This window comes from Pelophylax lessonae (assembly GCF_965119305.1).
Source record: "Pelophylax lessonae genome assembly, contig: HAP1_SCAFFOLD_551, whole genome shotgun sequence".
NCBI classification, from domain to species: Eukaryota; Metazoa; Chordata; class Amphibia; order Anura; family Ranidae; genus Pelophylax; species Pelophylax lessonae.
The window spans coordinates 31,258-58,375 of record NW_028119794.1 but is presented as its reverse complement, the minus strand read 5'-3'; the positions used below and the strand labels follow the sequence as shown (position 1 = coordinate 58,375).

General features: G+C 46.2%; 1 protein-coding gene across 1 annotated transcript in view; it reads left to right on the top strand.

The window, feature by feature from the left end:
* Positions 1-13,972: 13,972 nt before the first annotated feature.
* Positions 13,973-27,118, top strand: part of LOC309543962 (uncharacterized protein) — a gene marked incomplete at its 3' end in the record, with an annotated part of 35,176 nt that continues 22,030 nt past the window's right edge. The window contains exons 1-6 of the mRNA XM_082276368.1: positions 13,973-14,085; positions 14,213-14,347; positions 14,434-14,557; positions 21,277-21,374; positions 22,064-22,276; positions 22,359-22,562. Coding sequence (XP_082132494.1) covers positions 14,008-14,085; positions 14,213-14,347; positions 14,434-14,557; positions 21,277-21,374; positions 22,064-22,276; positions 22,359-22,562 — 852 coding nt within the window. The remainder of the gene's footprint in view (positions 14,086-14,212; positions 14,348-14,433; positions 14,558-21,276; positions 21,375-22,063; positions 22,277-22,358; positions 22,563-27,118) is intronic.

The following is a 27,118-nucleotide window of genomic DNA, read 5'->3' as shown; positions in this document are numbered from 1 at the left end:
CATAATGTGCTTTCCTGACAGATGTCCATGGCAGCATACGTTTGGGTTGCTCCGCCCTCGTTCCTTCCCCCATAAGACAACACCCCCAAAAATGTTCAGGATAAGCCAATGGCTGCGTTCCTTTTTTCTCCTCCTCACTTATAGGACCATTTTTGTATGAAGTTTTCCTACCTATTGAAAGTATTGGTGGGGGAGTCTGGTGCTGGGCAGCTGTGTGGGATGTCAGGAGCTTCCTTTGGTATCCAGAAGTCTTCCAGGATGTCCCGAGTGGTCACTGAGTCCCCAGCTATCAGCGGGGTGGTGTTATGGCACACATATGTAGAGGATCCATGCCTGGAGAGTGGGCCCTGCCATTGGCGGGCATTTGCATTGGCTGGGAGCCCAGCTGTTAGCGGGTGGCCATTAAGTGTTGGACTCGTGAAATTCGTTTCGGTGTGAATACAAATTCCGACAATTTTTTGGGGATTCCTAGATTCGGATGTATCAAAATCTCCAAATGAAATAGTAATGGATTTAGTTGAAATCTGTTAAAATTTGTTTTGTTTATTCATTTTCTAACGAATTCCAACTTTTCAGAACGATTTGAATTCGGATCAGTAAAAAAAAAAAACGATCGACTGTGTGAAGAAATAGCTGATTGTTAAACAGCAATCCGAGAAACCTGCCACCTGCATCCTTACCAACCATGACTCATCAGCTGTCAGCGGGCTTCCCCACTGACAGATGAATGGAAAAAAAGAATGCCGGCAATAGAAATAAAATGGTGTGGTCCCCCTCCCCCCCCCAGTCCATACCAGGCCCTTCGGGGCCAAACTGTAAATAAAAAAAAAACAGCATGGGTTCTCCCCTAAAATCCATACCAGACCCATTATCCCAGCATGTCAGGAACGTGGGAGGGACACTTGAGGGCCCCCCCTCCTTAACCATACCAGGCCACATGCCATCAACATAGGTGGGTGCTTTGGGGAAGCTCTGACTCCACCCCACCCCAAAGCACCTTGTCCTCATGTTGATGGGGACAAGGGCCTCTTCCCCACAACAGTGGCCGGTGCTTGTGGGGGTCTGCAGGCAAGGAACTTCTCGTAATCTGAAAGCCCCTTTTACCAAGGGGCCCTCAGATCCCGCCCCCCCCCCCCATAAAAATGAGCATCGGGAACATATTACCCATACCTATTCACCAAAAATTAATAAAAACACACAATTTTTGAAAAACCCTTTAATAAAAAATAACTACTGCAGGCTCCTCTTTCAATTGACATTTCTTACATAGGTAAGGGGCGGTAAGTATATCCAAGAGATATACCTAACCTACAGGTAGGCTGAAACCTACATTATTAAAGATAAGAGTACACTAACTATGAGTCATAAACAAGATGGGCTTTGATCATATACCTAGGTGACCCCTATAGAGAGAGACACCCACATATTATGGGAGTATAAACTCCATCCGGTGTATACCAACCTGCTATCCTCATAAGGTGATTATCCTTCCTCCTTTCTGTATGAATAGATATAGAATAGAGAATATATATATATATATTTTATCTTCTACCTAGGATCATCAGGACAGATACCTATATATACAACACATTTTAGTCCGGTTTCCCCCCCTGTGTCCACCTCAGGTCAGGTTAATTTGTTGGGGGTTGGAAGGAAGGCCATGTGCTAGTAAGCCATGTTTGTATTTATTATGATGTACATAAATACAGATTATGTTCTATGTTTATGAAACGCTAATATCGAGTCTGTTTATAAGAGAAAACTGTCTGTACATCTTCATAGTCCTGAAGAAGCCTTGTGCGAAACGCGTAGACCAGTAAACATAGGGAATATCTATACCTACACAAACCTTATGATATATACCAACTTATCCTTATATATGTATGATGTACATGAGTGAAATTAGTAGGAGACATTGATCTCCTGTGTACGAGCTGAGCTCAGTTTGGGGCCAGTTTCCTCATTTTATTGAGATCTGGTTTTAGATAAATCAATAAATGTTATTTTAGGATAAATCCATGTAGTTGTTATCTGTCTCATGCTGTGCCCTTAAAGTCCACACATATGACAGTGGTTCCTTGTGATCATCTGTAGTTTCACATTTTTTTGGATAAGAGAAGGGATTTAGTAGGATACTCCAAATAACTGTTCACAGGTGAGGACAACTCTCTCAATAGAACTGTATCGCAGATCATCTGCAGGACCATAAAGCGCCTGTATGGGATGAACAAGTCCCTTTGTAGCTGAAGGAACTCAGTGAACCTTGCCTCTTCAAGACACCAGCCAGTGTCTCCTTTAGCTAGCACCCAGTAACTGACTTCTATCACCCAGTAGAGGATCTAACAGCACAAGTCCCAAGGATCCCTTGTGGGGGGGTCTATACTCACAAGGCTCTTGGAGCACACACACCAGCCTTCCTCAGTAGTACCAGACAGGATCCACAGACATCCTCCCTCAGTCAGCCCTCGTAAGAACCAATGGGGTTGCAACTTCAATGTTTTAGGCCCTCAGGTCGCCCACCCAAGGCTGCATGGCAGCCTCTGCAAGGGAGAGGCAGCAGCCCCCTCCCCACTTAGACCTCTCTCCCTAGAGGTAGACTGGACTGGACTACGAGCCCATGTGCTCTTCAGATATGAATGCAGGTACCCAGCATGCCTTGGGGCACATCCCCTTCTAATTGGCCAGGGCTGTGCAGACATCCATGCTCTCATCTGCCAGGTTTCCACCCACTGTCCAATATACTCCATGGCTATTGGATCAGTATGAATCATCAAGACAGCATGAGCTGTGTCCCTGTTAGGCAGAGAAAACAAAAACTATATCCACTCATTCTAGCACCTACCTAGGAGGGCTCTACATCTGTATGGCAGGGTCTGTTTGATTATTCACCTGCTGGGACGGTGCTCTGATGTGAGAAGCTGCAGTGTCAGTATTCCTTTAGCAGTAATTAACCCCTTATGGGTTTTTCTCAACCAGCAATCAAACAACTGTTACACTGTCTTTTCTGACCGCTTAGGAGACTTTAGCAGCCGTAGTTTGAATTGCGATTTTTTTAAAAAAAATTAGTACATAGCTTGAGTAGCAATTATATATGTTATAATATTTTTATTCCTAACAATATGGAGTTCCCCTTTGCACCGTGTCTGTTTATCATGGATTTATTTCTTACTGTGACAGGTCTTTGTGCCGCTGCAGCCTAATCCCTCTATGCTGTGGCTGCTCTATGCAGGTCATAGCTGGAGGGGGCAGCGTCTTCCTTACTGATACTGTTCCTGGATTGTCAGCCCTTCTGCAGGCCTCATAAAGCTGGTGTACGGGAAGCTGACTAATGGACACTTTCTATTAAACCTCTCCAGATCTGCGTGTACAAGGAGCAGTGGCGGCTGGTGCTCAAAATTTTTGGGGGGGCGCAAAAAGAAAAATGTAATAGGTATTGCTTCGCGCCAAAAAACGCAGTAAAAAAATTGCGTGACTTTGAAGCTGTGCCCCCTTCAATGCAATGAACACTGTGCTGTGCCCCCTTCAATGCAATAAACACGGTGCTGTGCCCCCTTCAATGCAATGAACAGTGTGCTGTGTCCCCTTCAATGCAATGAACACTGTGCTGTGTCCCCTTCAATGCAATAAACACTGTGCTGTGCCCCCTTCAATGCAATAAACACTGTGCTGTGCCCCCTTCAATGCAATAAACACTGTGCTGTGCCCCCTTCAATGCAATAAACACTGTGCTGTGCCCCCTTCAATGCAATGAACACTGTGCTGTGCCCCCTTCAATGCAATAAACACTGTGCTGTGCCCCCTTCAATGCAATGAACACTGTGCTGTGCCCCCTTCAATGCAATAAACAATGTGCTGTGCCCCCTTCAATGCAATAAACAATGTGCTGTGCCCCCTTCAATGCAATAAACACTGTGCTGTGCCCCCTTCAATGCAATAAACACTGTGCTGTGCCCCCTTCAATGCAATGAACACTGTGCTGTGCCCCCACAATGCAGAGTTCAGCGTGCATGCCCCCTTCAATGCAGAGTGCCACAGCATTGTCCCCAATCACTGCAGAGCGCCACTGCATTGTCCCCAATGATTGCAGAGTGCTCACAGCATTGTCCCCAATGATTGCAGAGTGCCCACAGCATTGTACCCCAATGATTGCAGAGTGCCACAGCATTGTACCCCAATGATTGCAGAGTGCCACAGCATTGTACCCCAATGATTGCAGAGCGCCACAGCATTGTACCCCAATGATTGCAGAGCGCCACAGCATTGTACCCCAATGATTGCAGAGTGCCCACAGCATTGTACCCCAATGATTGCAGAGTGCCACAGAATTGTACCCCAATGATTGCAGAGCGCCACAGCATTGTACCCCAATGATTGCAGAGTGCCCACAGCATTGTACCCCAATGATTGCAGAGTGCCACAGCATTGTACCCCAATGATTGCAGAATGCCCACAGCATTGTACCCCAATGATTGCAGAGTGCCACAGAATTGTACCCCAATGATTGCAGAGTGCCACATAATTGTACCCCAATGATTGCAGAGTGCCCACAGCATTGTACCCCAATGATTGCAGAGTGCCACAGCATTGTACCCCAATGATTGCAGAGTGACACAGCATTGTACCCCAATAAATGCAGAGTGCCCACAGCATTGTACCCCAATGATTGCAGAGTGCCCACAGCATTGTACCCCAATGATTGCAGAGTGCCACAGAATTGTACCCCAATGATTGCAGAGTGCCCACAGCATTGTACCCCAATGATTGCAGAGTGCCACAGAATTGTACCCCAATGATTGCAGAGTGCCCACAGCATTGTACTCCAATGATTGCAGAGTGCCACAGAATTGTACCCCAATGATTGCAGAGTGCCACAGAATTGTACCCCAATGATTGCAGAGTGCCACAGCATTGTACCCCAATGATTGCAGAGTGCCACAGAATTGTACCCCAATGATTGCAGAGTGCCCACAGCATTGTACCCCAATAAATGCAGAGTGCCCACAGCATTGTGCCACAGCATTGTACCCCAATAAATGCAGAGTGCCCACAGCATTGTACCCCAATAAATGCTGAGTGCCCACAGCATTGTACCCCAATAAATGCAGATTGGCCACAGCATTGTACCCCAATGATTGCAGAGTGCCCACAGCATTGTACCCCAATGATTGCAGAGTGCCCACAGCATTGTACCCCAATGATTGCAGAGTGCCACAGCATTGTACCCAAATAAATGCAGAGTGGCCACAGCATTGTACCCCAATGATTGCAGAGTGCCCACAGCATTGTATCCCAATAAATGCAGAGTGCCCACAGCATTGTACCCCAATAAATGCAGAGTGCCCACAGCATTGTCCCCCAATCAATGCAGAGACCAGCGTGCGTGCTCCCTTCAATTTAATGCACTTACCTGGCGGCGGCGGTGGGTTCTTCCCTCCTCGATCCAGTCCGTCCTCTCTGCGGCGGCTGCGGCAGCGGCAGGAAGGTGATCGGCTTCTCCCTCGTCCTCCGAGCGGCGGTGACGGTGAGTGACTGACTCACGCACCGGCACCGCCCCCATTGTGACGTCAGGGATCGGATGTCCTGGATGATGATTGGTCCAGGCTGGAGACTGGACCAATCACAGCCAGGATATCAGAAAGTGGGGGTGTCCAATCGCAAAGACTTGTGCTCGGGTTACGCCCCCAGAAGGCAGCCGATCGGCGCCTCTTCTGGGACGTAAACCCCACCCCCCCCCCCAGCCACCACTTCCATTACAGAGGCCGGCAAACCCAATTTTTTTTGTAAAACTTTATTTGTTCGCTTTGTCATTTTTTTTTTCTTTTTTTTTTTTTCTTTTTTCTAGGGGTAGGGGGGCGGCGCCCTGGCGCCCCCTATGCATGGGCCGCCACTGACAAGGAGTCTCAACTCTGACCATGTCAAGCTTTTCCCTTGCAGGATCACTCAACTGACCAGTTTAATCCTCTTCAAACAATTCCTAAAAGGAGGATGAGGATAAGCAGGTTTTTGTACCTCCCTTCCTGCAGAGGTACCTGCAATGCAAGTATTTTTAGCACTTAAAAAGGAGCGAGTTGTATTTTTCCCTATGATGTTTAATCTAGAAGCTCATGCTAGAAGAGAGGTGCAAATTGAACAGAAGGACAGAGCAGCGGAATGTCTTAGTGGTCATCACCTTGCAGCACTGGGTTGCTCTGTTCAAACCCCAACCAGAACACTTCTGCCTGTACTGCAGGATGTCAGATTAGGCACTTGAATAGGTTTTCCAGCATAATGAGTCACCTATTTGGTTGACGTGGCCTTCATGAGCTTAGCCATATACATTGAGTTGCCATTGGGGGATGCTGTGTCCTTCAGGGGTATACTCATTAATGATGATTAGGTGGGTCCTTTGGGGGGTTTAGGGTCTTCTGGTGGTAACTTTGTGTTGGACTTGTCCCTAAGGGGTATATCTGTCTGCAGTTGTAGCCTGTGAATCTGCCTTAACCCTTGCCTCTCTTCCAATGCAATGGAAGTTGGTATGAAGCATATTGATTCTATCCTAAAGAATAATTCTACAAGTTGGACATTCTTTTCTACATTGCAAGAGTTTAAACTATATCCTTTAAGGGCTAGCCTCCTTTGATAGCAATGAGCTGCATTTAGTCCGGCCTCTGCCGAATGAAAGAAAACTGCAGTTCTAGAGTCAGTGTCTAATTCCAAAGAAGTTTGCTCCTGCAGTTCTGACTCGGAGTCCAGAAAGCATTGAAGAGAGAAAGAGAGTCCTCATCCAAAAAGGCAGGAAAGAGCTTGAATTCTGGGGGAGAGGTTTCTTACTGGTCTTTTTCCGATTGTGCCACCCATTCCTCCGAGGACCAAGGAATTAGTGCTCAGAGGTGGGTAGAGGTTGGAAGCAATGAATGGTGCGTGGAGGTAGGTAGGAGGTGGAACCAAGAAATGGTGCTCGGAGGTGGGTAGAGGTTAGGAATGGATGAGCATTGGCCGGGGCGGGAGGCGAACTTTAAAAACCTTTAGGTCATATTTGCAGCCACAAAAGACTTACTAGCGGCACATGGACAATGTCATAACAGCAGTATTGCAATTGGAAAAGTTGCCCTAAATTTTTTTTTTTTACAGCAAAAAAAATGTTTTGTTTTTTTTCATAAATCAGCCAGAACTGACAGCAGCCAGTAAATACATGTCAAATACATACGGTATAGGGTCCATTCACACATGTGTAAAATGGGTCCGCATCCATTCCATAATTTAGCGGAACGTTTACAGACCCATTGATTTTCAATTCCAGTCTGAAAAATTAGGCATTCACAGGATAAAGAAGTAAGTGTCGGCCAATATAGGCCCCAAAAATTAGTCCACATGGGTTTACCTGACAGCAAAGAACATAATATTTGGTGGCTGGAGGTTCATTAGGCATTCACAGGATAAAGAAGTAAGTGTCGGCCAGTACAGGCCCCAAAAATTAGCCCACATGGGTTTACCTGACAGCAAAGAATGTTGTATTCTGTGACTGAAGGTTCATTAGGCATTCACAGAAAAAATAATTGTCGGCCATGAAAGGCCCCAAAAATTAGGCATTCAATGGACATGAAATGCCTTTTATGCCGCTGTATGTAGCGAAGCCAAGGACCAGGAATTGTTGTGGGTGGATGGCGGTCTGACGGATATTTGTGGCCTGTCATGAGGAATTTCAATGAAACATGGTCTGCTGGTCACATGTGTTGAATTCCTCTGAGATCCATGCCTCATTAATTTTTATAAATGTGAGGTAGTCTACACTGTCATGAGCTAGGCGAGTGCGCTTATCAGTCACGATCCCCCCTGCTGCGCTGAGCGTCCTTTCGGACAGGACACTGGACGACAGGCAAGCCAACAGTTACATTGCAAATTGTGCAAGCTCTGGCCAGAGGTCAAGTCTGCCCACCCAGTAGTCCAGGGGTTCATCACTCCTCAGAGTGTCCACATCGGCCGTTAACCCAATGTAGTTGGACACCTGTCGGTCTAGGCGTTCCCTGATGCTGGATCCGGAGTACAGCTGTCGATGGGTCGGCTGAAAGAAGGATCTCATATCTGAAGTGACCAAGACATCTTCAAACCGCCCTCTTCTTGCAGGCGCTGTTGGATTGCTACCTGCAACTGTCTCTCTGTGACTGGAAATTCCTCTGCCAGCGCACGGAAAAGCAGAATGCAGCATTTCTCGCAGCAAGGCCTGGAAGTGCTGCATTCTGACCGCCCTCTGTGATGGTGGTAACATTTCCGCCATTTTTTGTTTGTACCGGGGGTCTAAGTATGTTGCCAGTCAGTACTGGTCCTTGCCCTTTATGCTTTTTATACGGGGGTCCCCCTTAAAACACTGGAGCATGAAGGCCCCCATTCGCACTAAACTGGAAGCGGTGTAGTGGCCTGGCTCCAGCTCATCATCCAGGATAATGTCGTTCTCGTTCTCCTCCTCCATTCACGGATAACACCAGGGATCCCAGAAAGGTTTAAAGCATGCTCTTCTTGCTCCTCCTCATCAACCCCGGCACCATCCTCCTCTGACTCTTCTTAAGACTCCTGTTGTTGACTTGTCTCAGATGGAGTAGCACCCCCTGGGAATTCATCCAACATTGCAACTTCCTCATCTTCCTGCTCCTCGACGGCTTGATCAATGACACCACGCAATGCACGCTCCAGAAAGAAGGCGTAAGGTACGATGTCACTGATGGCGCCCTGGCCGTGACTGACCAGTTTGGTGATCTCATCGAATGGCCGCAGAAGTCTGCATGCGTCCTGCATGAGCAGCCACTGGCAAGGTGAAAAAAACCCAAGCTCCCCAGAACCTGTCCTGCCGCAGAGTTCGTACAGGTAGTCGTTAACTGCACGTTTCTGCTGGAGCAGCCTATCGAGCATATGCAATGTTGAGTTCCATTGAGTCTGGTAGTCACAAATAAGATGCCTGACGGGCAGGTTGTGTCACCGCTGAATGGCAGCAAGGCAAGCCATGGCTGTGTAAGATCTTCTCAAATGGTCTGAGATTTTCCTGGCCTGCCGCAAGATGTCCTGGACCCCAGGGTATTTGGCAACGAATCACTGCACTACCAAGTTCAGGACGTGTGCCATGCATGGCACCTGTGTTATTTTGCCCTGTTTCAGCGCGCTCAGCAGATTAGCGCCGTTGTCGCACACCAATTTACCTACTGTCAAATTCAGCGGTGTCAGCCACTGATCTGCCTGTGAACGCAAAGCTGAAAGGAGTGCAGGACCAGTGTGGCTCTTGGCTTCCAGGCACAACAGACGCAGCACAGCATGGCAAAGTCTCGCCTGGCATGTGGAATAGGTTCTGGGGATCTTGGACGGCGCAGCGGAAGAGACGGTAGCAGAAGAAAAGGAGGAGTCAGCCGAGGAGGAGAGGGAGGATGGAGGAGGAGGAGAAGAGGCAGGCCTGCATGCAATCTGTGGCGGTACAACTAAATCTACACGGGTGCCACAGGTTACATGCTTGACGGCCGTCAGAAGGTTCACCCACTGGGCAGTAAAAGTGATATAACTTCCCTGCCTGTGTTTGCTAGACCATGTGTCTGTGGTCAGATGTATCTTGGCATCAACACTGTGTGCCAGAGATGCATTCACTTGCCGCTGAACATGACCATACAGCTCTGGAATGCCCTTCTGCGAGAAATATTGCCTGGGACCTTCCATTGTGGTGTTCCAATGGCCACAAATTTACGAAAGGCCTCCGGGTCCACCAGTTGATATGGCAGTAGTTGGCGGGCTATCAGTTCCAACAAGCCAGCAGTCAAACGTTGGGCATGAGGGTTATCCAGCGTCATCATTTTTTCCTGCTCCAACATTTGGTCCACAGAAGCCTGCCTTTTTCCAGAACAACGTGACGACGACATCATGGAAGGTGGAGTGGAGGACAATTGTGAGGAGAAGGAGAAGAGGCTGGATGGTGAGAGCCTGGAGTTTGGCTTTGTGGGTTCTGACGGTGTTGCTCCCACTGGGCTTGATGATGGGAGTTCAGGTGCCTTCTTAAGACGGTCATCCCTAGGTGAGTGTTGGGCTTACCGCGACTTATGTGCTGACTGCAAAGGCTGCAGATGGCAACACTGTTGTCAGCAGCGAACACATGAAAAAAAGCACACACTGCGGAGCCATGTGTCGGCGTCCTGGGAGCGCCCGATGTGACTGTACATGGTTGATGGCTCGCTCCTGATACATTTGCAGTCTGCTTTGTACCTCTAGTGCAATGCAAGTTCCCGCCTGCCTCTCCTCCCTATCCGCTGGTCTGTCTCTCCCTCTGAACTCCCCTCCTCTTCCTCTCTTGTGGCCACCCACGTGACGTCCATAGACACATCATCATCCATGTCACCTTCCCCACCACTAACATTCGAGATCTTGGTGTAGGCAGCAACAGCGGGGACCAACCTCCTTGGTCTGATCTGGGAACTGTCGTCAGACTGCTGAGTGGCGGCTGTTGCTACCTCCTCTTCCTGATCCGATGCCAACAATGGCTGCGCATCGCAAATGTCTTGTGATGGATCGGAAAAATATTCCAGTGACTCAAGCGGAGGGTATATGGTGGTGGTGTTTGTGGTGGTGTCTTTGGGGATGCACACAGCAGAGAATGAAGAGGGTGCAGATAGAGAGGATGAGGAGGGTGCAGAAGAGGAAGGCTGAGTGACCCACTCAACCAAGTCTGGTGCGTCCTTTGTCATAATTGAACACATCTTCTGAAACTTCACACTTTGGCTCCGGCCTACTGCTCCTGCCCTACCCCTAACACCCCTGCGTAAGGGCCTGCCTCTTCCTCTGCCTGTCATTTTTTTAAATTACCCTGTGAAAAAAGTCTCTAGAGATTCGCAGTATATCTGGAAAAAAGTATATAACACCCCGCTTCAATCTGTGGTATTGGGGGGCCACAGGTTTATCACACCAGTTCTACAAATAATTGGCCAGTAACTGTTGTCACTGTGTGTAGCACAGTTAACACAGCAAAAGAGGCCACATTTTTGCAGGACTACAATACACTCTTAGAAAAGTATACTGTTCAATAACACCCCACTTCAATATGTGGTATTGGGGGGCCACTGGTCTATCACACCATAAATAAAAAGAATAGTAGCGCAAAAAGTCACTCAGATATGACTTAAGAAATGCATAAAACAATACAACCATAAATAAAGGGTGTTGCTAAAACACTCTAATGAGGGTAAGAAAGTCCTTTAAAAGTCCATAGACCGTCCAGGAATGAGTGATGTTACTAATGGATCACCTTTTCAACCACCACCAAGTGTCACACCAAGGGGTCAGTAGAAGTGGCAACTCACCAGATAGAGTGGCTCAGGTGTTCTCACACAAGAGCACAATGAGCAGGTATCAAAGATATTGATGATGGGTGTAAACAAACGACCTTGATGTATCCCCGCTGTACACACTAAATCAGACCTCCTTTCCACAGACTCCACTCAGCATAATGATCACATGTAAGGCAAAATGACTCCAATAGTGAAGTACTATAAAACTCAGCTTTATTAAAAAAGAATTGCACTCACATTGGTAGGAAAAAGTCAGGCTTCTATGTAGTAACACAAAGCGGCCAGGCAAGGATCCTCACTCGTGTAGTCTCATGGGTTGACTCCACGCCAACCCCGATACTTCCGGGTGGGTCCTCTACCGTACCACGTGATGTCGGATGCGTCGTCTGGTCACGCCCCGACACGTTTCGTAATTTCCGACTTCAACTGGGGGCGCGACCAGACGTCGCCATCCACCATCTAAATACCTCCGCTGGAACGCACCGCGACCAATCCGAATAGCGGTAAGCCGGCCGGAAGACAACCAACACTTCCAAAGGCGGAAGTAAACAAACACATCCAGATTACGTATATCCTCTGCATGAGGACAGAGGCCGTGACACTGTAAAAGAATTGAACAGCGCCGGAAATGCCCAGCCTGACATACAGCGGACACACAGATGCTCATATAAAAATCCAGCTCAATAGTAGCAATTACCATAATTGAAGCATTATTTTAAGGGTCTCCCCTATGCCGATATTAGGTCTGCAGAGCGTTACCAACCGCATATACCACATAATACAATATCAGCAATTGAGCACATAGCACATGACATCAGAAATCATGAATAACATATAAAAAAATAAATCAATATATGTATACATGGAATAGCCCATATCTAACATATACAGAAACAGCACACATATATAAAAATACTACAAGATCACACCCATATAAATTGTAGTAAAAATACATAAGAAACTCAAAAATAATAATAAATAATAATGATAAAAATATCACAGCAGTTATAATACATTAAAAGTGCTTTTGTCACTGTTTGTAGTATTGCTGCAGCAACGCTCAGTCACCACACCAGTCACAATGCTGCACAGTGCACAATACAAATCCACTATAATATGCTTTCTATATTACAAAGTATATTATACGTGGATTACACCCCTATATAGTGCACTGTACACCTATACCAAATAACAGCCCTTAAAATGACTTTTGTGGACCTTAACAGAGCGATTTGTGTTACTGACGATCTGTCCCTGGTGCACACAGCAAACCTCTCGCTACGCTGAAAAAAGACTGTACACCTATACCAAATACCAGCCCTGAAAAGGACTTTTGTGGATCTTAACAGAGCTATTTGTGTCACTGGCAATCTGTCCCTGATGCACTCGCCAACCTCTCCCTACGCTGACAAAAAGCAGAATGTGAAATGGCCGCCAGCTCTGATCTATTTATATAGTAGGGTGCATGTCCATGTGCTGAAATGTTTCAATTGGCTGTCCCATTCCACCTGACGGCTGTGTCATGGGTCAAAGTTCTCCCCAATGTAAACTAATATGGCCGCTGAGAACAACGCCATGTGTTCACAAAATTGGCGGACTGCGAAAAAGAAAAATTAGCCGCAAACCGACCGCCGGGTGAACCGCAGGGCCATCCCTAGTAGAGGGTGGAACCAAGGAATGGTACTGGGAGGTGGGTGAAGAGTGGAACCAAGCAATGGTTCTCGGAGGTGGGTAGAGGGTGGAACCAAGGAATGGTGCTCGGAGGTGGAACCAAGAAATGGTGCTCAAAGGTGGGTAGAGGGTGGAACCAAGGAAAGGTGGTGGGAGGTGGGTAAAGAGTGGAAACAAGGAATGGTGCTCGGAGGTGGGTAGAGGGTGGAACCAAGGAATGGTGCTTGGAGGTGGAACCAAGGAATGGTGCTCGGAGGTGGGTAGGGGGGTTGAACCAAGGAATGGCGCTCGGAGGTAGGTAGGGGGTGGAACCAAGGAATGGTGCTCAGAGGTGGGTAGAGGGAGAGAAAAGGTGAGTTTCTGTACCTATTCTCTGAGAAAACAAGCCCTGATAATGGGCCACCTATTTGCTTGTTGTGGTCTTCATGAGCTTAGCCATATGAGTTGTCATTGGAGCATGTGTGAGGTCAACCGGGAAATAAAAACCAAACTGTTAATCTGAGGGGGGGATGAGCGTGTGATGGCATTAGGCAGTAATATACTCCACCGCTTCCCCCCCCCCCCCCTGGTGGGAGTGGAGATGACCCCATCTATAAAGATATACAGTACATACACACACAGCACAAGGCCGTGTTCACACTATGAGACGTTTCTCGGGACTGCAGTTCCTCTGAGCTCCACAAGATGGTGATCTCACTTCTACCCAGACAGGAAGTGATGTCAGGTATTAATAGGAAGTTCCGGGTGAAAGATGAGTAAGGAGGAAATAGAGAGGAGACGTTGCCGGAAGAGGCAGAAGATGAGGTAATAAGATCTTATTCTCTATTTACATCCAGTAACCCCCCCCCCCCCGTCATGTCCATCCTCTTCCTCCATAGTCACTGTGACCTCTTTTATCTCCAGCAGATGATGATACACACATATATAGTGTGGAAACCTAGATTAACCCCTTCAGGGTCAGAAAATTCCTCCTCTTACATATATATTTTTATCCTTACCTGTCTAGACAGAAACCTGTATAGATCGAGTGACAGAACGATTGAGGATGAAGGAGGTCCGGAGTCACATGACTGAGAAGATACTAAACCTCACCCTGGAGATCATCTACCTGCTGACCGGAGAGGTGAGGAGGATTCTGGGAGGTCACATGACATCACTCTTATCTCTATTGATAAAACACAGACCTGACCGAAGAGGTGAGGAGGATTCTGGGATTCTAACATGATATTCCTATTGGTTCTCCAATACAGAGATTTCCTCTTCTGAAGTCAGGTGATCATATGACTATCACAGTGCCTCCATGTGACTCCCTAAAACCTGAGAGACACAACATGGAGAAGATTCTAGAAGTCACCAAGAAGATGATGGAGCTGCTGACAGGAGAGGTGAGCGGTGCTGGGAATTCTGGGACATTATCCAGTAACAGACAAGGGATGTGTCTGGATGGTGACTGTATCATTGTGTGTGTCAGGTTCCTATAAGGTGTCAGGATGTCACTGTCTATTTCTCCATGGAGGAGTGGGAGTATTTAGAAGGACACAAGGATCTCTACAAGGACGTCATGATGGAGAATCAGCCGCCCCTCACATCACCGGGTAAGAGGAGACTTTATTGTAAAGGAGAGAGCAGTACGGAGGCTCCACCTAGATCCCCCATCATCTGATAAACACATAGAAACAATGTATTCAGGCAGTGTGTGTCAGGGTTGGGCTCCTGCAGCTCTTTTCTTTCAGAGCTCAGAACTTGCTTAGCTGTCGATTTAATTACCAGCCGCTCGTTACCACAGTGACTCACCTGGTTACCATTATCTGCCTCATTAGTCCAGGCAACAGCCAACCCCATTTTGCTATTTAAGTAGCTTAGCTCATTTCCTCCTTGCCCTTGCGTGGTCTATGCTCTCCAGTGTGTTCCTGTGTATGACTTGCCGTGGCTGACTTCTCTTCCGATACCTGTTCCTGATTTGTTTCGCCTGACTACGCTGACTTATGGTTTCCTGATCCTTGCTCCTCTGATTACCTGTTCTGGCATTCAAACCCCGGCTTCTGTTTTTTACTACGTTCCTGAACTGTTATTTTTGCTATTTACTTAAAGGTGTGATTTTAACTGCACTTTCTGTTGAAGCACTCAATACCACTGCAGCCTCGTGCCTCCCCACTTACCATTGAGGCTTTTGATGGGAGACCTCTACAGCCTGCCCATGTGACCCATGAAACCACTCCCTTGACCATGGCTGTTAGGGGCTCTTCACCATGAAATATTTCAAATTCCTAGTCATTTCCTTACCTCATTACCCAGTTGTCATTGGTTATCCTTGGTTACAGAGGCCCAATCGCTCTTTTAATTGCTGTAATGCTGAGGTTTTGTCATGGTCCCCACAATGCACTAATACATCTTTTTAGAAAGTGATTAAGATCATGTGCACGTCTTCAGTCTCTTTATTGCCAGAAGAGTACCATGAATTCTGTGATGTCTTTGACAAAGGTCAGGCCGCTATTTTGGCACATCGGCCTTTTGAGTGCACAGTTGACCTTCAACCCCGGTGCCATTCCTCCTTGTGGCCGGGTTTACCTGCTGTCTGTCTCAGAGGAGAAGGCAATGGAGAAGTATGCTGCGATTTAACTATCCCAGGGGTTCACCTCAAATCCTCTTCTCCTTCCAGTGCCGACTTTTTCTTTGTGGGAAAAAAAAGAGTGGTGAACTGAGTCTCTGTATCGATTATAGAGGTCTCATTCGCATTACTGTTAAAAATACTTATCCGATCCCATTGATAACGGAATTATTTGACTGCCTCAAGGGAACAATGGTCTTCACTAAGCTTGATTTGCGAGGGGCATACAATCTTGTGAGGATTAATGAGGGCCACGAATGGAAATTTAATACTAGGACCGGACACTACGAATACCTCGTAATGCCTTTTTGGTCTCTGCAACGCTCCTGCAGTTTTCCAGGACTTTATTAACAATGTCCCCTGAGATATGCTGCCATAATGTGTGGTGGTTTACCTGGGTGATATTCTCATATATTCTAAATCCCTAGAGAACCTCCACACAGATGTCTCTCCCGTGTGCTACAGAGGTTGAGAGAAAGCAACCTCTATTGTAAGTTGGAAAAGTGCGAGTTCCATGAACAGGTTCAATTTTTGGGTTATGTCATTTGTGCTGCCAGGTTTTCGATGGACCCAGAGAAGCCATCTGCAGTCTTAAAGTGGCTTCGGCCCATAGGTCTACGTGCGCTACAACATTTTCTTGGCTTTGCCAATTATTATCAGAAATTTATGAGAAACTTCTCTTTTCTGGTCAAACCCCAGACTGATACTGTATGACCAGAAAAGAGGGAAACCCACAGAATTGGTCCCCGGAATCCATTAAAACCTTTGAATCCCTCAAGGCCACTTTTGCTGCAGTTCCAGTGTTGGAACATCCCAATCCCATGTTACCCTTCATTCTTGAATTTGATGAATCTGAGACTGGAGTAGGCGCTTTCCTGTCTCAACCTCCTACCCCTGAGAGTTCTATCCATCCTTGTGGCTACTTTTCTTAAAAAATTGTCTCTAGCAGAATGAAATTCTGAAACTGGGGATAGAGAATTCTTAGCCATAATTTTAACTCTTAAAGAAGGGAGGCATCTCATCAAGGGTACTACTGTGCTGGTCCTCATTTTACATAGTTACATAGTAGTTGAGGTTGAATAAAGACAATAGTCCATCCAGTTCAACCTGTGTAGGTGTGTGTGGCCGTAATCATCTCACATTCCCCTGAATGTTCTGATCCTTGAGATGTACGTCTAAGAGTCTTTTGAAAGCCACCATACTTCCCGCAGAAACCACCTCTTGTGGTAGAGAATTCCACAATCTTGTAGCTCTAACAGTAAAGAACCCCCCTCGTTGCCTGAGGTTAAAACGCTTCTCCTCTAATTGCAATGTATGTCCTCGAGTCCTCATGCACACTCTACTACTGAATAGCTTTTTTTCTATGCTGAGATCACCATTGAGATATTTATAAATGGCTATCATGGCCCCCTTTCAGGCGTCTCTTCTCCAGGGAGAATAAATCAAGCGATTGCAGACGCTCTTCATAATTAAGGTCCTCCAATCCCCTAATCAGTTTAGTTGCCCTTCTCTGGATCCTCTCCAGCTCCAACACATCCCTCCTGAGGACTGGCGACCAGAACTGGACAGAATACTCCAGATGAGGTCGGACCAGAGTTTTATAAAGTGGAAGGATTATAGTTTTATCTCTGGAATACATACCTTTCTTTATGCATGCTAATATTCTGCTGGCTTTGGCAGCTGCCGCTTGATATTGCATGCTATTGCCTAGTCTATCCTCTACCAAGACTCCCAGATCTTTCTCCATTTTTGATTCCCCCAAGGGTTCCCCCCCTAGCGTGTATTGTGCTTTTATGTTTTTAGTCCCCAAGTGCAAAACCTTACACTTCTCCACATTAAACCTCATTTGCCATGTCGTTGCCCACTCTGTTATTTTGTCCAGGTCATTTTGTAGGATATCTGCTTCATGCTGTGCAGTTATTGCCCTGCCCAATTTTGTGTCATCTGGAAAAACTAATATAGAACTACTGATCCCGACCTCAATGCTGTTTATGAATAAATTGAACAAGGTTGGTCCCAGGACTGAGCCTTGGGAGACCCCACTTACCACCTCAGACCAGTCTAAGTACAGTCTGAGGATGCGCTATTTATTACCACCCTTTGGACACGCCCTTTTAGCCAATTCCGTATCCAAGAGCAAACCCTGCGGTCGATACCTGCAGACCTTATTTTATAAATTAGGCGCTTGTGGGGAACTGTATCAAACGCCTTAGCAAAATCCAAGTACACCACATCCACTGGTCTGCCCCTATCTAGCTCACAGCTCACCTCCTCGTAGAATGTTAAGAGATTGGTTTGACAAGAACGCCCATTTGTAAACCCGTGCTGATTACTGCTGATGATGTTGTTGTCTTTAGCAAACTCTACGATATAGTCCCTTATCATCCCCTCCAGAAGTTTACATACTATCGATGTCAGACTGACAGGCCTATAATTACCTGGGACATGCCTCTGCCCTTTTTGAATATCGGTATCACGTTAGCTTTCCTCCAATCCCCTGGTACATCTCCTGTCCTAATACTATCAGCAAAGATCAGGAACAGTGGTCTAGATATAACCTTACTGAGTTCCTTGAGTACTCTCGGATGTACACCATCCGGGCCTGGTGATTTGTTTGTGTTCAGTTTATCCAGCCTTTCCCTGATTTCACCCTCTGTTAGCCATAGCGGCAAGTCCTGTGTATTACTACTAACCATACAGTCATGGTCAGTGTACCCCATACAGTCATGGTCAGTGTACCCCATACCGTCATGGTCAGTGTACCCCTCCTTTTTATGTGTAAAAACTGATGAGAAAAAAGCATTCAACACGGTTGCTTTTTCAGTGTCCTCTGTAACCATCCTCCCATCTTCGTTAATTATGTGTGCAATATGCTCTGCCTTAGTTTTTTTGCTGTTGATATATTTAAAGAATTTCTTTGGGTTCTTTTTACTATCCTCCGCTATTTGTCTCTCAAAGTTGATTTTAGCCATTTTGATTTCGTATTTACTTTTCTTATTTGCCCTCTTGTATTGCTCGAAATCCGATACTGTGCCCTCTGATTTATATTTCTTGAAGGCCATTTTTTTCCCCTAATAAGTTTTTTAACGCTACGGTTTAGCCAACCAAGTATGGCTTTGTCTCTTCTAAATTTATTTCCCACAGGAATGCACTGCAGGATGCATTTGTTTAATATGTTCCTAAAGCATTCCCATTTTTCCTCTGTGGTCAGGGATCCCAGGGTTTGGTCCCAGTTTACCCTTTCCATCAATGAGTACAATTTTGGAAAGTCTGCCCTTCTGAAGTTTAGGGTTCTTATGTTCCCCACTTGTCTTGTTATATTGTTATTTATACTAAATGTGATCATCCTGTGATCGCTAGAGCCCAGGTTGTCCTGGACTCCTACCTCCGAGATTAGATCTGGATCATTAGTAATCAATTGATCCAGGACTGCGTTTTCCCTAGTCGGAGAATCCACCAACTGTGACATGTAGTTGTCCTGTAAGGTTTCCATGAATAGACGGGCCTTCTGTGAGTGTGTAGTCCCCTCTTCCCAGTCAATGTCGGGATAATTGAAATCCCCCAATATGATGACTGATCCCAGTTTTGACTGACCATAAGAATCTTTCATTCTTGTCTGAGGCTAGACGTTTATCTCCTGGAAGGGCTCAGTGGGACCTTTTTATGTGAAGCTTCAATTACATAGTCTCATTCTTACCTGATACAAAGAATATAAGAGCAGATGCCTTATTGCCACAGTTTTCCTCCTCTTCCAAAATGGAGTCTGTTCCCACTCCTGTGATACCTTCGGACTGCATTTTGTCTTTTTTTTTCTAGTCTCACTTCACCTTTGGGTGAGAGAATGATGCCCTCTCAGATCCATTTTCCTCCTGGAAAACCTCATGACTGCTGCTTTGTCCCCGAGAATCTCCGCACGATTTTCCTCCAGACCTACCATTCACCTAAGACAGCTGGGCACCCAGGAAAAAATCAATGGCGTATGGACATATTGTTGAGACCTAAGGCCTATGTCTCAACAATGCTGGTGGCCTAGTCTCCGTGCTCATGAAATCAGCTTTGTAGCCGCTTGTCCTGTGTGTGCTCAGAATAAAACACCACGACACCTTCCAGTGGGCCTCCTTCAACCCATACGCAGTGCAGAGAGGCCTTGGATCCACTTGTCTATTGATTTTATTATGGATTTACGCAACTCGCATAGCAACACAGTTATTCTTATGGCAGTTGACCGTTTTTCAAAATGTCACATTGCATTCCGCTAAAGAAGTTGCCTGTGTCCAAGGAACTGGCATCCATTTTCACTGGAGAGTTCTTTCAGTTACATGGGTTACCTAAAGTTATCATCTCGGACAGGGGTAGCCAGATGGTGTCATGCAAGTTTTGGTGAGCCTTTTGTACACAGTTGGGAGTTCCGCTTTCCTTCTCCTCTGCATATCACCCACAGTCCAATGGGGTCGCAGAATGGGCCGACCAAGCCTGGGAGCAATTCTTACGTTGCTATATTTCTGAACACCATAACATCTGGTGGGACCTATTACCTTGGGTGGAGTTTGCTCACAATAGCACAATCAATGCCGCCTCCTGATTATCTCAGTTTATGGTGAACTATGAGTTCCAGCCATCCATGTTGCCTGATACATCTGTTCCCCAAGGCATTTCTGCGTTAGAGCAACATCTTCAGGAACTCTGTTCCACTTGGGTGCAGGTCCAAGAATCCTTGCAACACTCCAGAGAGAGGTACAAACCATGCTGACCGCCTATGCCTACTTTCACCCTCCTACCAAGTGGGGGAGAGGGTCTGGCTGTCTTCCCATTACCTCTGATTCTGTGTTCCCTCACTAAAACTGGCACCTCTGTATATTGGGCTTTTCCGCATACTCTATAAGGTTAACATGGTGGCCTACGCATTAGATCTTCCTTCCAACGTTCGTATTTACAACGTATTCCATGTTTCCTTACGTGTTATTGCTATACCACCTCAGTACCACGCCTTCGCCTGATTAAGGTTGCCAACTACGTGATGAGATACAATGTATCATTGACTCCCGCAGGTTTAGTGGACACATAGGATATCCAGTTCACAGAGGGGTTACGGTCCAGGGGAACGCTCTTGGGTTTCATCCTCGGACGTAAATGCTCCTGCCCTGCTCCAGGCTTTCCATATACGTTTTTCCTTCAAGTCTGGTGCTCCCCCAAGGGGGAGGGATTGTTGGGGAAGAGGGTACTGTCAGGGCTTGGCTCCTGATAGTTAGCGAGCTGCTCTATTCTTTCAGTGTTCAGAAGCTGCTTAGCTGTCGGGTAACTACCAGCCACTTGTTACCACAATGACTCACCTGTTTACCATTTCCTGCCCCATTAGTCCAGCCTACAGCCAGCCCCTTTTTTGCTTTTGAAGCAGCTGAGCTAATTTCCTCCTTGCCCTTGCTTGGTCTATGATCTCCAGTGTGTTCCTGTGTATTACTTGCCCTGGCTGACTTCTCTTCCTATTCCTGTTCCTGATTTTTGCTTCAGACTATGCAGACTTCTGGTTTCTTGACCCCGGCTCCTCTGATTACCTGCTCTGGAATCCAAATCCCGGCTTCTGTTTTTGACTACATTCCTGAACTGTTATTTTTTTCTATTTCATTAAAGGTGTGATTTTTTTTTTAACTGTATTTTCTGTCTTCACCTGGTTTATGGTCCCCGACAGTGTGTGTGTGTTTCCTACAGATGGTTCCAGTAATGGGAACCCACCAGAGAGATGTCCCCGTCCTCTGTATTCCCGGGATTCCACACAGGAAGGTCACACCATCCCTCACCATCATCAGGTAGATGAGGAATGTCGTGGCATACCTATCTCGCATTTTCTGGATACCTTATTGGCCTTTACAGGATGCATTGACTGGCATCTGGAATGGTTATCTTAAACAAAATGTCTTTTGAGTTAATCTCATTTTACTTTGATTTCTTTACATGTGTCACTGAGCTTGCAAAGGCTAAGAATATATCAGATGACCAAAACAGTGGAAATTCCTTATCTCTCAGAATATCAACTCTGTCTGGACAGCTGACCACAAAGCCAATAATATCTTCTAAAAAGCCCCTTTGGAACTTTTATTGTGTGTCACCAAGAAATTTCCCTTTATGACAGAGAATCACGATCTAAATTGACATAATGCTTACTATAATTAGTTGTTAACTTTGATTGGATAAAAGATGTTAATAACAACCCATTTCTTGTACGTCAGATTGTAATGACAAACCCATATTTGAGTATATTTAAACTCCAGCAATGTTGTAATAAATCAGGTCACTATGATTCAGCCATCTTGAGTCTTGTCTGATCTCATTATATATATAGCTATATATTGTCTGATTTGGTATCACTGACTAACAGGTAACAGGTATTTTGTACCTGAGGAAAAATTCCACAACAGCAACAATCACTGATAGTATCATTAGGATCTGTACATTATCTGCATTGTTACCATTGATGTCATTTTTATTATATATTCAGAGTGGAAACCTGAGAGATTCTAAAGTTGAGGTTAAAGACGAAATAAAAGAGGAGGATGATGAGGATGGGGTCATAGAGGAAGTACACAAAGATCTGTACCAGGACACCATGGTGGAGTCATCCAGCTACAGAAACCCACCAGAGAGATGTCCCCGTCCTCTGTATTCCCGGGATTCCACACAGGAAGGTCACACCATCCCTCACCATCATCAGGTAGATGTCTGATAATTATTGGTAGTTATGATTTATAAGCAATCGTGTTTTTTTACAATTAATATTTTATTATATTTTTCAGAATGAAAACCCCAAGGATAATATTGTCGTAAAAGAAGAGTATAAAGAGGAGGATGAGGAGTATGGAGTGATGGAGGAGGTTTCAGAAGGACACAAGGATATGATGGAGACACCTAATACCAGGAACCCACCAGAGAGATGTCCCCGTCCTCTGTATTCCCGGGATTCCACACAGGAAGGTCACACCATCCCTCACTGTTACAAGGTTGGTGGGATGGAGTATCTAGAACATGGACTTGTGGAGGGGATGTGTGTGTTTTTTATGTAAGCTTATATCTTCCAGATGATATTCTCTCTTATTTTCTTGGTTTAGAGTGGAGATCCAATCGATATAGAATTTGAGGTTAAAGCAGAAGAAGAGACGTTTGTGAGGGATGATCAGCAGTCTATGGAGGAGGATGGAATAACGGGGACATTTATAGAGGAGGACACTCCTACAGAGATCAGCACAGGTCGGCCTTTTAACACTAAATCCATTCCTGCACCCATACTGCTCACTGATTGGCCCAGAGTAGGGCGGGGACTGGGTGATATCAGCCTGTAATCCCCTGGTTACTTTCCTGAGCTGTGTCCCCGTCCTGTATTTCTCTCGGATAATCTTCCTTCTCTGTGCTGCAGACACAATTTATGTCTCTAGACTGGGTTTATGGAGATTCTGGGGTTCAGCTGGCAGTAAAATTTTGATGTTCACCATAGACGTTGCTCAGCCTAGACACCTGGGGTATGTACCTTGGGTCTTCTGCCCCATGCCCGGGTCTAGCAAGATCTCTGACAGAACAATTCTCCCGGGGTTACTTGCTCTGTTATTTGCTGGCTGTGCTGGGTGGAGGGATATGTCTGTATAGTCTCACACCCAAGTCACAGAGTTCCTTTCATTTTATTGAGCGGTATATATTCTATCTATACAATGCACACACTGTTACACACAAACACACAAAAACTTGAAGAAAAGACATGAAAAGACACGCACACTGGTGAACAGTCGCAAACAGTTTTACAATCCACAGTAAACATGAATGAGCCACAAATCCACCCTTCTGGTGTCACGGAGAATAAGCTGACAGTGCGCCACTCTGCAATTCCAGGTGTACTCTCACCTCTTCAGATGGACCCCATTGCTCCATACCAAGAGGACACACCCAGCATGAAATCACACACCTTCAGGTACATGTAGGCGGAGCCTCCTCTTTAGGTAGCCAGCTCCTGCTACTAGAGATAAAGAGACTCCATAGTGCTCACTGTTATATTTATTTCATGGATAAGAAAAGCACTCACAAGGTTAAAAAAGCAATCCAGAATTGAATACACACAATCACTGCAGATTCCCCAAGCATCAGTCTCAGTGTAACATGAGGGGACTCCGCCCAACGTGATGATGTCCTCAAGCCACTCCCATCTGATGCGTTGCATCCTGATTGGACTTCCCCAGAGATATATATATTGTCTTCAGGATCAGTCCAGTCTTCATCTTGGTTGTTCTCCCCCCATCCTCACTCTCTGACCTCTGGTGGAGCTCAGCCCCACTGTTATTCATGACTAAATCATGGACTAAATAAGGAAGTGCGGTACTTTTTGTGTTGGGAAGATGGCAATGAGTGATAGAGGGGGAGGGGGAGGGGACGCTCGTCCTATAATCCCCTCATCACTGTCACTCCTATAAAAGACAGTTCTCGTTGTTTCCTCACTCTCTGACTAAGGTCCATGAATAAAGAAATGAACTGGTAGGAGATCAGAGGACCCATTTACTAGTTACCTTGAGGGGGGAATTGTAAGATCCTCAGAGACAAAGCTGCCTGATGTGGGTGGGTCCTGGTTTAGGGGAACCAATCTGCTGATGTCTAGTAATAATCTTTGTATTTCTATTTTAGTAGATGGACGGGAGATGAGGAAAACCTCAGAGGATTGTCTCACTTTGTCTCCAGACTGTAAAGTAGAAGATGAGGACATCACACAGTATAGTCCAGGAGAAAACCCGGCTACCTCAAATGTCCATCCGGCACCACACAGTGTAGATGGACCATCGTATTCCTCTTATCCTGAGGAACCTCAGACTGTGAGGGACAGTGCCGGACCATCGTATTCCTCTTATCCTGAGGAACCTCAGACTGTGAGGGACAGTGCCGTCCTTACAACAGATAAGAGGTTCTCCTGTTCTGAGTGCGGGAAGAGTTTCAGTTTGAAAGGCAATCTTAATGTGCATAAAAGAACGCACACTGGTGAGAAGTTGCATTCCTGTTCTGAGTGCGGGAAATCTTTTTCAAAGAAGTCCTATCTTTCCACACATCAGAGATTGCACACAGGGGAGAAGCCGTATTCCTGTCCTGAGTGCGGGAAATGGTTTTCATGCAAGTCCGCTCTTTCCACACATCAGAAATTTCACACAGGTGAGAAGCCGTATTCCTGTCCTGAGTGCGGGAAATGTTTTACACTGAAGTCCACTCTTTCTGCGCATCAGAGATTGCACACGGGTGAGAAGCCATATCCCTGTCCTGAGTGTGAGAAATGGTTTTCATTCAAGTCCACTCTTTCCACACATCAGAAATTTCACACAGGTGAGAAGCCGTATTCCTGTCCTGAGTGCGGGAAATGTTTTACACTGAAGTCCACTCTTTCCGCGCATCAGAGATTGCACACGGGTGAGAAGTACGGGAATTGTCAGTCACAGAAGTCCTCTGTTTACAGTCATCTGAGATTGGACACGGAGGAGAATGAACTTTGCTGGTCTGAGTGAGGAAATTGTTCCTCACTGAAGTCCTGTCTTCCTGTACATCAGGGGTCCCACACAACCCTGGAGGTGTATTAGTGTCTTGAGTGCGGGAAATATCTTCTATATGAATGTTGGTGGACATGTGGGGAAGAAGCACACCCTGATATACACCTCAGATATACTCCATGGCTGATCTTCATCATGTAAGAAACACTTCATAAGGAGATCAGAGATCACCAAAGACGTGGATGAAGTGTTGTCCCGTGTTGGCCATTGATAGCAGGAGAAAAATAAAAATGGAGTCCTTACCTTTCATTGTCTGAGTACATTTTGTGCGGGAAGATTTCACAAACACTTACAGGTCTGGTTGTTATAAATGTGTTGATGAAATGTGACCCGCATTCCCCCAGTCATGGTGAATTGGGATTTCCTGTAATGGTCAGCTCCATCTAGTGGCCATAATGTGCTTTCCTGACAGATGTCCATGGCAGCATACGTTTGGGTAGCCCCGCCCTCGTTCCTTCCCCCATAAGACCCCACCCCAATAAATGTTCGGGATAAGCCAATGGCTGCGTTCCTTTTTTTTACCCACTTATAGGACCATTTTTGTATGAAGTTTTCCTACCTATTGGAAGTATTGGTGGGCGGGTCTGGTGCTGGGCAGCTGTGCGGGATGTCAGGAGCTTCCTTTGGTATTCAGAAGTCTTCCAGGATGTCCCGAGTGGTCATTGAGTCCCCAGCTATCAGCGGGGTGGTGTTATGGCACACATATGTAGAGGATCCATGCCTGGAGAGTGGGCCCTGCCATCGGTGGCCATTTGTATTGGCTGGGAGCCCAGCTGTTAGCGGGTGGCCATTAAGTGTTAGACACGTAAAATTTGTTTCAGTGCGAATACAAATTCCGTCAAATTTTTGGTTATTCCTAGATTCGGATGTATCCAAATCTCCAAATCAAATTGTAATAAATTTTGTTGAAATCTGTTAAAATTTGTTTCGTTTATTCAATTTCTAACGAATTCCAACTTTTCAGAACGATTCGAATTCGGATCAGTCAAAAAAACGATCGACCGATGCAAATTCTGGGTGAAGAAATAGCTGGTTGTTAAGCAGCAAGCCAGGAAGCCGGCCGTCCACATCCTTACCAACCATGACTCATCAGCTGTCAGCGGGCTTCCACACTGACAGATGAATGGAAAGAAAAGAATGCCGGCATTGCCCGGCAATAGAAGAAAACGGCGTGGTCCCCCTCCCCCCCCAGTCCATACCAGGCCCTTCGGTGGCCAAAATGTAAAAAAATAAAAACCAGCATGGCTTCTACCCTAAAATCCATACCAGACCCTTTATCCCGGCATGCAGCCTGACAGGTCAGGAAAGTGGGAGGGACGAGTGAGGGCCCCCCCTCCTTAACCATACCAGGCCACATGTCCTCCATCATAGGTGGGTGGGTGCTTTGGGGAAGCTCGGCCCTCCCCACCCTAAAGCACCTTGTCCTCATGTTGATGGAGACAAGGGCCTCTTCCCCACAACCGCGGCCTGTGCTTGTGGGGGTCTGCAGGCAGGGGACTTGTCGTAATCTGAAAGCCCCTTTTACCAAGGGGGCCCCCAGATCCCTCCCCCCCCCATGTGAATGAGTATCTGGGACATATTACCCGTACCTATTCAACAAAAAAGTGTCAAAAAGTAATAACACACACACCATTTTTGAAAAATCCTTTATTAAAAGATAACTACTGCAGGCTCCTCCTCCATTTGTCATTTCTTACATAGGTAAGGGGCGGTAAGTATATCCAAGAGATAAACCTAACCTACAGGTAGGCTGAAACCTACATTATTAAAGATAAGAGTACACTAACTATGAGTCATAAACAAGATGGGCTTTGATCATATACCTAGGTGACCCCTATAGAGAGAGACACCCACATATTATGGGAGTATAAACTCCATCCGGTGTATACCAACCTGCTATCCTCATAAGGTGATTATCCTTCCTCCTTTCTGTATGAATAGTGTGAGGGGATTAACTCGGTGGCGGGTGTGGATGACCCCTTTGGGGG